This window comes from Anoplopoma fimbria, chromosome 6, assembly GCF_027596085.1.
Source record: "Anoplopoma fimbria isolate UVic2021 breed Golden Eagle Sablefish chromosome 6, Afim_UVic_2022, whole genome shotgun sequence".
NCBI lineage: Eukaryota > Metazoa > Chordata > Actinopteri > Perciformes > Anoplopomatidae > Anoplopoma > Anoplopoma fimbria.
The window spans coordinates 5,865,452-5,877,804 of record NC_072454.1 but is presented as its reverse complement, the minus strand read 5'-3'; the positions used below and the strand labels follow the sequence as shown (position 1 = coordinate 5,877,804).

Sequence of the window (12,353 nt, the reverse complement as noted above, 5' to 3'; positions counted from 1 at the left end):
CACAGGCGTTATGTTTTCAGGTTGTTCATCTGTATGACTTGGATCTCAGAAATGAACTTCTTTAAATTTGGGACAAACAACCACTTGGACTCAGGGATGAACTCGTTAGATTGTGGAGGTCAAAGGTTTTTATGAACCTTTATTTATCCAGGGCAGGTTCCCTGAGCACAAATGCTGTTTTTTTTTCTTATTTAAAGAAACGCCCTGCTACACAATCATGCAAATACACAGCCTTATCTGTTGGCCACTGGATAACAGTGGTGGGTTAAGGTGCTTTGCTCAAGGGCACCTCATTGTTGTGTTACATTCATGTTATACTCATGACCACACAATGGCGGCTCCTGAAGCATAGGTGCTGCTACAGCTTCAGTTTTATCCGAACTGGAGAAAATGTCATAATTGAAAAGAGATCATAGAACAACACTGAAGGTTTTTCTTGTCAATAACATCTATTTACGCTCTTCTCCCAACTCGCTTCGGCAGATCGTTTGCTTGACAGATTGTTCTTCCAATCATCCAAGCTTCTTAGAAAGGTTACACTCACATATTGATATTTGTGGATACTCTGATGTAGAAATCCCTGAGAATCCCTTTTTTTGTTCTATTTGAGCTTCTGTACCTAAATGTGTACTGTACATTATATATGAAGATATGCATTTATGTGTTTCTGTGTCCAGTGAAGCAGCGCGTTGAACAGCGTCTGGAGCAGATCGGTCGTCCTCAGGGAGTTCGCCTCCACACGGCTCACGTGTTGTGTATGGACGCCATCCTGAACGTAGGACTAGAGATGGGCAGCCACAACCACGACTGCTGGCCACATGTCTTCAGGTACACAGACTGTGTATCTGTTTTGGGCAATGATTACTTGAATTCACTGTGTACTCCCCAGTGTGGTACACAGCAATGCTTGAATATTTTCCTTTAGTACTTTCCAAATTCCAATTCTATCTAAGAGAATTCTTAAACACTTTTGGGATAATTGAATGAAGTAGAATTACCTTTTCTGAATTGTAAGAAGTAACCTTTTCTTAAAGGCTTTAAAAAATATAAAACCTTGTAAATTAGTTTCATTTTCCCTCAAAAAAAGAAGGATTATATTTTCAGTAAATTGCATTTGGAAAAACACAGTTGTTTGAGTTCTTCAGAAGATGGATACAGTGCTAATACAATATGTTTACATTCACCTCATTTTCTGTTTCATCTCCTTTACCTCATTATTTCCTCTTTCGTCCCCTCACTCCTTCTCTCTCCTTCTCTCTCTCAGAGTGACTGAATACATCAGTTCGTTGGAGCACACCCACTTCAGCGACGGCAGCTCACAGTCGTCCTCTTTGACCACCATCACCCAGCAGAGCCAGCAGTTTGTGGACCTGGGCATGGAGCTGAGCTGCGAGCCCAGCCCGGAGGCCTCGGAGCTGGGCCTGAGCCAGCCGGTCATCCAGCCTCTGTCCATCCAGGAGCTGCTGAGGGAGAGCAGCAGAGGCCGAGGTCTGGACCTGAAGAGTGGCAGCCTGATGACCGGGACCAGTGCTGCCAAGGCTGTGTGTACGCTGTCCACACAGGCTGACAGGTACGGCACGGATATCACAATACGACATAGATTTATCTCTGTAATCATACATGAATGATTATTTATTTTTGCTGTTGTTCACAAATATATATTGTTTTAGTATCATTACAAATCAAACCAAAGTCTATATTGCATTATTAATATAAAAAATTGTTGTCTTATTACAATTTCATATAATATATATTTCTAAGGTATATATAAATATTTGTTTTATTGTTTTGAAATTTGGCAAAAATGCAATGTTCGCTTTTTGACATTTGTCTAAATCAATTAAAGGGAAAAAGAAAAGTCAGATTAATCAGTAAAGGAAATAACCTATTACAGACATTATAATCAAATTACATGATTTAGATTATGCGGCAGATATTTTAGTTGTCTTTCTCCTTGAAATTGTGAAAACCTGCTTTATTTTAAATAAAAGCAAACACTTTGTAGATGCGACAAGACCTGTATTACGGACCCAAGGACAAGCCATATAAACAATATAACAATACATATATGTATTTCCTATTTCAACATGTGGTATCAGAGTGTGAATGATGGCTATCAGAACGAGGTATTAACCACCATGCTTTTATTGTTTAGAAAAAAATGAAATTGATTCATTTAAAAAAGTATGTTTTTTTCTGTTGTAACAAAAAGTTCAAACACACAAAACAATATTGTTTTATTTTTTTCTATTGCAAGTAAAACAACAAAAACAAGAGGAAGACTAGAACAGTGAATACAGGCCAGTTAACATGCAGGCAATGTTCAATAATATAGAACAATAAAGAACAGGGTTATGTCAGTTGCTGTCACTGAAAAAAGATTATAATGACAATGGTATAATAGAAAAATGATGCATATTGTGTAGACAAGATAAATGACAGCTACCAGCTCCTTCAGCTCAGTTTACAATTCAAGTTCAAGTCCCAAATAACATGTCGTAAATTGTTGTTTCCTTGTTATCACCTCATTAAATTAGCAGCCAGCATGGCAGTGACTCTTATTGAAAAGATAAATTCACTGGTGCTCAGCAGGAGGTGCTTTTCTCATAACGACCACAAGATGGCAGCAGCAGCACAGTGCTACACGAGACTGCGTTTCAGGATTAAGTATAGAATTAGGTCAAGGTTAAAGTCCTCACGTGTATGAAAAGTACAAATGCGTGTGTGTATAAGTGTGCGTGCCAACAGTTCTGCATATATTAAAGTTTGGCACAAGCTGGGAATAAACTGTGTTAATTTCAAGGATCATGTCTTATGTAACCAGTTATCTGGGCTGCTTTTAGGAGAAAAAATAAAAGAAAATGTTCCCTCTGATCTTTTGGAACAGATGGACAGAACACATTACAAGCTGAAAGTGGTGCCAAAACATAGTAAATACTCCTCTGCACAGGGCTGTCCCAGAAACAGTGAGCTTCAAGGGAACAGCGCTGCATTTCTGCCTCAAAACTTTGTTCTCTGCACTCTGAATATTCACTAAATTTGTGAATAAAATGTTTTAAACAAACAAATGTTTTCACCTCACTTCAATTTACAACAACCATTTAAAATCTGATTGTTTAATGATTTTGGGGTTAATTTTTGATAAATATCTATACTGTAGATGGTCACAAGGATGTAATGAAAACATTGTGTGTGTGTGTGTGCATGTGTGTGTGTGTGTGTGTGTGTGTGTGTGTGTGTGTGTGTGTGTTTTCCAGGTTGTTTGAAGAAGCAGCCACCAAGCTGAACCTGGTTGGTCTGGTCGGCTTCTTGCAGCAGCTCAGGAAAGCGTCTCAATCTCAGCTGTTCGACTCTGTTACTGCAACTGGAGACTATTCACTGGCAATGCCAGGTACACACACACACACACACACACACACACACACACACACACACACACACACACACACACACACACACACACACACACACACACACACACACACACACACACACCCTCACCTTGTTGTTTCATTGAACACACTCATTCCCTAACTCATAACTATATCCTTCACCAGTTACCTCACAGTCTTAACCCGTTTTGTGATCATCTGACCCTCAAACCCTGATGGTTCTTGTTGATACAGTTGTTTCTAGTAGTGAATGACACAACAAGTGATGATGTTAAGGTGTTGAGCAGTTGTATATTAGTTAGCAAGAAACATTAATTCATTCATTTGTTAAAAAAAAACAGGGATGTTCTGTTTCATAAAGAGAATAGTTGGATGGGCTATATGAGATCATGTGCTAATACTGTAGCAGGTAAAATTAGCTTATACATTTGAATTAATTCATCACAACATATACTTCTGCTAAAGTGACCATAACTTTAACATTAAACTTAATCAAACCAAAATTTTAATCCATCTAGAATGAATATAGTGAAGAAGGGAAACATTTACTTTGTGTTTTCTATCCACTTTTTTGTTTAGAGCTCTATTTGCTCTTATTATTTAACACATAATCCCTCATTGGGTCAATTATTACACTACCACACATTTGGGAAATTGATATAAGAGTAAATAAAGACATGAATAAAGCCAGATAAGAGCCGTAAAGTCTCATCTCTGTGTGTCTTTGTAGGAGAGGCCAAGTCGACGATGGACCGGCGCAGTGCTCTCCACCTCTTCCGTCTGGGCGAGGGCATGCTGAGGATCGTCAGGAACAGGAACCGACCTCTGCTCCACATGATGAGGGCCTGGAGCGTTGTGGCACCGCATCTGGTGGAGGTAGGCAACTTCTGCCTCTTTTTTTAAAAAACAAAGGGAGAGCTGATGCAACAGGCTGCCTCGTGCACAGAGACATCTTAAAGGGTTCACCAGGGGTCATATTCCTGCACACTGTCCATCATTCAAAAGCTTTGGAATGAAATAGGTCGGAATGTTTTTTTTTTCCTGTTTCAATATTATAATATAAACGTTTTTGTTGTTTATGTTTGGTCCACAAATGGAAAATATTTTTAACTCAATTCTTCTTAATGAAATAGAAAAACGTATCATAATTGTTGTTCACGTGTTGCCTTAAACTCTCAGGGATCACTTAAAAAAACGAGTGCTTATTAGTAAGCCTCAAAATATATATGAAAGCTACAATATAAGCTCAAAATATGTATAACAAGTTCTTGAATATACACATATACATAGAGTATGAGTAAATAAATATCACCTATGTAAAGAGTTTAGTTAAAGCTCACTGCTGAAACAGTAAGAGTGTCTTCTGCTCCCAGGCGTCATGTCACAAAGAGCGCCACGTGTCCCAGAAGGCCGTTTCCTTCATCCACGATGTTCTGACGGAGGTGCTGACGAGCTGGGCGGAGCTTCCACACTTCCACTTCAACGAGGCGCTGTTCAGGCCCTTCGAGCACATCATGCAGCTGGAGCTGTGCGACGAGGACGTGCAGGACCAGGTAGAGTCAACTCATACTAACGTCAATCAGCCTTTATTTTGCCATACAATTAATAACGTGTCTATCTGCTTGCCTCCCTGCAGGTGATAACATCGATAGGCGAGCTGGTGGAGATGTGTTCTCCTCAGATCCTGTCAGGATGGAGGCCTCTGTTCAGCGCTCTGAGGACCGTCCACAGCAGCAAGACCGACACTAAAGACTACCTAGTGGGAGAATACTCCATGGGTACGTCTGACAGGACCTGTTACAAACCAATAAACATGTTTTAATAAAAGAAAAACCTGTAGTTTAGCATCTGACAGAAGCAACCAAAATGTTTCGATGTTGTGAAAAAATTTAGATGGTTTTGTTTTTTTTGTCTCAATATAAATGTAACCAAAATAATCTGGCAATTAAAACAATATATTTGTTCTGTTTTGGCTTATCTTCATTTTTTGGTGTTTTTATTAATTTTGAACTCTTCTTTCATTGGTTCCTTCCTTCTTCCCTTAATTCTTTCTTCCTCTCCTCCTCCCATCCTCTCTACAACTCTCTTCATCAACTCTTCTCTCTTTCTTCCCCCTTTCCCTTCCTCCCTCCCTCGTGTTCTCTCCTCTAGGGAAGTCCCAGGCTCCAGTGTTTGATGTCTTTGAGGCTTTCATCAACACTGACAACATCCAAGTTTTTGCCAACGCTGCCACTGACTACATCATGTGCCTCATGAAGTTCGTCAAAGGCTTAGGTTTGTCTCACTTGTACATGCTATTTTTTTTTTTTCAGTTCATTACTTTTACACACCTTTACACCTTATTACATACATGGGTTTTTTATGTGTGTAAATTCCCTCATTTTCTTCTTGCACAATTCTCTAAGGTATCTGCTTTCATTTCAGATAAGATTTTACAATTTAACATTTAATAGATACTGTGGCAAGTAAAACCCATTTGCAGAGAAAATTATATTTTTGTCGACAATTCATCATTATCATGATTTGTAGCTTTTACAATTCTGCTTATTTTTCATCATATACAAAAGTCAATGACTCACCTTGCAGAGTAAAGATTTTTGAACCAAATTCTTATTTTGTGTGTGGTTGTCTGTGTGTGTGTAGGAGAAGTGGACTATAAGGAGATTGGGGATTGTGTCCATGTGTCGGGTTACAGCTCCACTGACCTCTGCCTGCCCGCTCTGGACTACCTTCGAAAGTGTTCGCAGGTAGGACGTTTTTTATTGGGTTATGAGATAATTAATGTAGCAAATGTAATTTATAACAAGAATTTCAAAGTAAAAGTTCCTGCTCCTATGTGCTTTTTAAATTGCACTAAGAAATTACACCAAAAACACTTTTTCTTCTCAAGACTGTCCCACTAAGTGTCAAAAGAACACATTAAATAATCTTCAGCACTATCAATAATAGTCCAAATATTAGTTTGTTAGAGGCAGATGGCAGGAGCATATATGCATGCATTTGATCATGTGAAATAATTAAGAATTTGATTGACAGCTGCTGGCAAAGATCTACAAGATGCAGACCAAGCCGGTGTTCTTGGGGGCGCGGCTCGCCAGCCTGCCAATGAGATCACAGGAACGCTCCATCAGCACCGAAGACGGGATGGACTGTGTCCTGCAGGAGTTTGATGATGACACAGGTAACACTGGTGTTTGTTTAATTTCCTTTCATGTAGTTTTCCTCTCTGTCTTTTGTCCTTTTTGATCCTCTCCATCTCGCTCCAGCACTCTCTCTGACCCCCTTCTGTGTGTGCCCTGTCCTCCGTCTTGCAGGTCTGATCCAGGTGTGGATTCTGTTACTGGAGCAGCTGACAGCAGCAGTGTCAAACTGTCCTCGGCAACACCAACCTCCAACCCTGGATCTGCTCTTCACTCTGCTCAGAGAGGTCACCATTGTGCCAGGTAACACACACACACACACACACGCACACGCACACACTATATTCCCATCATTTTTAGGGCAATTAAGGAGGACATCCTTAACAAAAAAACAAGGTAACCAAGGAGGTTTTAACAGCTAAAGAGTGAAATGTTCTTCATTGGCCAAATCAGTCACATGACCTCCATCCGAATGATCTTGTGACTCACATGCTGAAGACCAGACTGATGTGAAAAAAAAACATCACAAGCATCTCAAGCTAGCTTAGCTCACTTTCTGTAATTTGCTTCATTAATAACGTCCATTGTTCATATAAGAAAAACAAACTTACCGTTACAGTGCTAACCGTGTCTCCTCCCTCCAGGTCCCGGGTTCGCCATCTTCTCCGTCATCCAGCTGTTGCTCCCTGTCATGTCACTGTGGCTGCAGCGTAGCCATGGCGACCACGCCTACTGGGACGTGGCGGCTTCAAACTTCAAACACGCCATCGGCCTGTGCTGCGAGCTGGTGGTGGAGCACGTCAACAGCTTCATACACTCAGGTGGGACGCAGGTGTTTTTCCAAGAGCTTTCCCATTTTCCACAGTGCAGATCTTTGTTCGGCTGCACACCTGGAGCAGGAATTGTTTTTGACACATTTTTTGTGAAAAGAATAACAATCACCCAGACAGGTTGATGAAAGTTTAAGCCCATCATTCCCCATTTCCTCAAGTTTTCATCTGCGACTTAAAGATTCAGTGCTTGTAGCTTCATTGATCGCCTTGATGGATGATCAAGTAGAAGAAGCGGAGAGGCCTAAATGTTGGAGAGCTCAGTGTATTTGAAATACTAAATAGTTAAACAGACTTTGCTCTCCACATAAACCCCGGGATAAATGCCCCTTTGTCGAGTGTCTTTTTATAACAACCAATGAAGGACTACATTGTTTCCAAAGCTAAGCCTTCCTTTTAAAAGGGCAAAAGCTCCTTGATGCTCAAATATTTTGAAAGTGTTGAAACAGTTCCTGTTTTTAACCTCAATAACACGCATCAGTGATTCTAAAGAGAGATTCTAAACTGAAAGTCCACCATCACAAATCTGATGAATTGTTATCTCTTGCCTCGTGTACAAAGTGTGTTTGTTCCCCCAAGTGAGGTAGAGCGTGATGGATGACTTGTTATACAACTGCCCTCCTCTTTAGTCAAATTAAATTGCAGCCACTTCATCCCATGTGCTAACAGTTTTGTGTTGTGCGTGTGTGTGTGCGTGTGTGCGTGCGTGTGTGTGTGTGTGTGTGTGTGTGTGCGTGTGTGCGTGCGTGTGTGTGTGTGTGTGTGTGTGTGTGCCTCTGCTTTCCCTTATTGCAGATATTGGTTACGAGTCTCTGATCAACCTGATGTTGAAGGATCTGTTCAAGCTTCTTGTGGCCTGTGTGTCTGAGCCTGCAGAGACCATCTCCAGAGTCGGCTGCTCCTGCATCAGGTGACGACACTTAATGTCCTCATCTTCAATTATACGTCCGTCACCAAACTGAAAACCATGTGGAAACATGAAGTGCAGGGATCTCTCTCTCTCTCTCTCTCTCTCTCTCTCTCTCTCTCTCTCTCTCTCTCTTCATTTTTGAGTTGAGTTGGAGTTGGTTTATTTTACAAAATCACAATTTAGAATTGCATGTTTAAATAGCCTAAATTATTAACATGGTCTGAACCAGCTGTAAGAGGAGAAGGTTTTAGCCAAAAAAAAACCTTCACATTATTGGTTGATAGACTTTGGACTTTGTCTTCTTGAACAGCAAATGAGGGGAGAGTATAGTGTCTAAAGGCATCATCTGACTGTTTGCATCATAAAAAGATGTCATTATTTAATATTGCTACAGGAATATTGCCTAGAAAAACTGCAATTAGATGATAAACCCCAAATTGTTCAGGCCCAGTTTATGTTGGTTTGGTAGGGGAAGGCCGGAAAAAATTCTATGAAGAATTTGTCCCTGTTTTAAAGAAAGAGGCTTGTGATAGTCTAGATTTTTATTGTTTTCAGCAACTCGATGAAACGAACGATGAACGGAAATTAGGAATGAATCCTGGTAAAAAATCATTGTCTTTGCATGAAATCCTGATATATCTTCTTCCTCTGTGCCGTGGAGCTCCATTGTTGTCAAGAAACTATTAAAAACACATCAATAAGCCTCACTGTTGCACTGGTTGACATATTCCATTTTTAACCATGAACTCACACACTGTAGGTTATTTTTATTCAATCCCACAAACACCGTCATGCTGCTAAATATACTCACTAGAGCAACAGATGATGATTAATCCACCACTGAAAATAGTCCCCAGCAATTTCACTATTTACAGTTTGATTCATGTTTGATTAAAAACTAGAGTGCCAAGCTGTTTAGGAAATTACTGAGCCTTTAAATAAAAGAGAAAATCAATATGGCATAGACAGATGGACAGTTTTTCAGTTTTTTTGGATGGGAATTACAAACACAAAAATACAATATACATGGACAATGTGTTAGAAAGTAGGTGTTCTCTTATCTCTAATCTAACCACTGTTGTTTTTATTCTTTCCAGGTATATTCTGGTCACAGTGGGTCCAGTGTTCACAGAAGAAATGTGGAGGTTGGCCTGCTGTGCTCTGCAGGACGCTTTCTCTGCTACATTAGAGCCGGTCAAGGTAAACACACACACAGATACAATAACATGCAGATACCAAGTGGTGTATAGACTCAAAACGGCTTAAAATGAACAAATATGCACAATATAGAAACAAACTAAATTGTACAGACCACTGTAGTGAAACACATGATCCATATTTAATCTGAAGCTACTGGTTTTGACAGAAGTAATCTTTGTTGTTAATACCGTCAACATGCTGACACTTCACGTTAAGCTTGATAACCCAAGTTAACTTCACTCACACCGACTGCTTGTTTCCTCACTGGGTCAGTTGTTTTATTCTGTTCCAGCTCTATTCTGTATGTTAAACTAAACTGGAAAATGTTAAAGTTTACACACATTCTGTTGTTAATCCAAAGCCTTGTCTGATGACTGCAGCTGAAACTCACACATTAAACTAGAGTTGCCACTGGATACTTGACTTTTAGGTACATCATTTTGTTATTTTACAAACACTTTTTTATCATTTCACAAAAGATGGAAAAATCGTTAAATGTCTAAATATTATACACATCAATTAACAAATTAATTTAGCCTTTAGAATGTGCAGTTTTAAGTTATCTGTCTGATCATTTATCTGTCAGTGTTTTATTGATATTCTGGAAAAAGAATATGTATATACAACATACACAATATACATTATATAGTGGATTTTTTTAATTCCTCTTTAAGTTTTGACCAATTTGTTGATACATTAAAACGAAAAAAGTTTAAACTTGGAATGTAATTGCTGTTCATTTTAAAGATTGTGAAGATCTATCAGGACTGAAAAAGTTGGATTGGTTTATCTCTAATATTGTCCAACCCTGACTGTTCCACTTCAGGGAACAACTCTTTGTGTGTGTGTGTGTGTGTGTGTGTGTGTGTGTGTGTGTGTGTGTGTGTGTGTGTGTGTGTGTGTGTGTGTGTGTGTGTGTGTGTGTTGTGTGTGTGTGTGTGTGTGTGTGTGTGTGTTTGTGTGTATTTGTGTGTGTGTGTGCGTGTTTGTTCAGTGAGGTGACTGATCGCCAGGCATTTTATTGGTGGATGTTGTGTGTTCCTGCAGCTGATTGACGGCAGCTAAGCAGCTTTACAGCTTAGAGCCACATCTGTGTGTGTTTGTGTGTTTTCAGAGAGAAAAATGATGATGATGATGATGATGATGATGATGATGATGATGATGATGATCTTACCGCCATAGACAGATTTTCTTTGCTTGTTTCCAGAAGATATGATTTTAGGACTATAACCGACTAAATAAGTTGTGTTTATTTTCTCGGCTAAGTTCCTAATGTCCTTAACAAAGCAATAAGAAAAACAAAGATGACATGTGGAGCCCTTTGTTTTATTCTGTTTTCTTGGTGAAGCTCTCTGTGAAGGAATCAACTGTGTCAAAAGATATAAAACAAACCCTCTTGTGTTTATCTCTACAATGCACCAGGAGTTTGGAGGGCTTAAAACTCTCAGTTTGATTTATAAAATCTCAACATATAGCTTAACTCTCTAGCTCTTAGCCACATTGACAGACATGCAGTCATTTTGTTTATGTAACAGCTTTTGTGACTGTGTCGCATGTTGAGGCTCACAGTTTGGTTTTATGTGGCACATCATATTTATTTAGTTCTTATGGCCGTTTATATAAGAGCTCCTGTTATCAAGTGGCATGATAGATGCTTTTACAGCTGATATAACATATTGTATTGTAACTTTGAGTAGTTTGTTGGCCAGTTTTAATGAAAGGTAAAAATGAAACATAAGGTTGAATTTTATTTACTTTTGTTACTACTTTTTGACGACGTTCCTGATGTACTCTTGGTTGGTTTGAATCGGAGTTTCTGAACAACACAGTGAGTTATTTAAATGTAGGCATAATTCCCTATTATGAAAAAGATCAGATTTTTTTTTTTTTTAAATACATTATTTTTTATAATCCATTTGAAGGTGGCTTTATGTACTGTTCATTTTTATAATATTTGTATTTTGCTACACAACAACTGCATAAAATATTTTGGATGGAATGTATGTTACATTTTTATTTATTCATATTTTTATTGAGGGGGGACCACCATTATTCAAATGCAGTTCATGTCTTCTTAAGCACTTTTTTGATTTGCAAGGGAAAAAGATTTACTGAAATACCAGGAACAGAAATAAATCAAAGAGAATGTATCGAGTCTATAGGATACTGGCAGCCCATAATATAAAGCTTAGTCTTTAACATGTAGCTTATGCTTTCACACATGGCAACACTTGATGGGTTTATAGAATTTTTTTTTTATATAAGCACTGCATCCAGGTCACATCAGATATAATGTAAAGACTGTATTAAAATGTGTAATACTTCGTATAGTTCGTCAGTGGTGGAAATCTACAGTTTTTCATTTGCTGGAAACACTTGTAGTTTTAATGATGGATTTACCAGCTTTCACAATATTACCAGAGATTATATATTGTTGGCGTAAAAGTATTATTGTATAATGTAAACATGGGTTTAAATCATGCATAAAGTTCATGAAAACGGTGGTTGTTTTTTTCCCCATTTGTGCATTTAGGAAAGGTATATTTGAGCGAGACTCGTCATTGTACACCAGTTGTCCCAGTAATATAATTAACACATGCCCTCTATTATCAATGTACAAACATTAGAGAGATGCAAGATGAACTGCATGTTAACTTCTCTCTCTGTGTCTCTCTGCAGAACCTTCTTGCATGTTTTCATAGCGGTTCGGACAGTTTTTCTGGAGACGCCTGCGAGGTGAAGGTGGCGGCTCCGTCCCACTCTCCTTCAGCTGAGGCCGAGTACTGGAGGATCAAAGCAATGGCTCAGCAGGTCAGCATGGATTAAATATAGTTTGATAACCATGACAAGTGTACCTTATGCAAGCGGGAAATTGATGAAT

The 12,353-nt window shown here is 39.0% G+C and overlaps 1 protein-coding gene across 1 annotated transcript in view; it reads left to right on the top strand.

The window, feature by feature from the left end:
- Positions 1-12,353, top strand: part of arfgef3 (ARFGEF family member 3) — a 49,417-nt gene that overhangs the window by 28,452 nt on the left and 8,612 nt on the right. The window contains exons 22-35 of the mRNA XM_054599998.1: positions 678-828; positions 1,265-1,570; positions 3,258-3,391; positions 4,123-4,268; positions 4,766-4,945; positions 5,029-5,170; positions 5,544-5,666; positions 6,036-6,139; positions 6,429-6,573; positions 6,707-6,835; positions 7,177-7,353; positions 8,158-8,272; positions 9,370-9,472; positions 12,152-12,283. Of these exons, the coding sequence (XP_054455973.1) occupies positions 678-828; positions 1,265-1,570; positions 3,258-3,391; positions 4,123-4,268; positions 4,766-4,945; positions 5,029-5,170; positions 5,544-5,666; positions 6,036-6,139; positions 6,429-6,573; positions 6,707-6,835; positions 7,177-7,353; positions 8,158-8,272; positions 9,370-9,472; positions 12,152-12,283 (2,087 nt within the window). The remainder of the gene's footprint in view (positions 1-677; positions 829-1,264; positions 1,571-3,257; positions 3,392-4,122; positions 4,269-4,765; positions 4,946-5,028; positions 5,171-5,543; positions 5,667-6,035; positions 6,140-6,428; positions 6,574-6,706; positions 6,836-7,176; positions 7,354-8,157; positions 8,273-9,369; positions 9,473-12,151; positions 12,284-12,353) is intronic.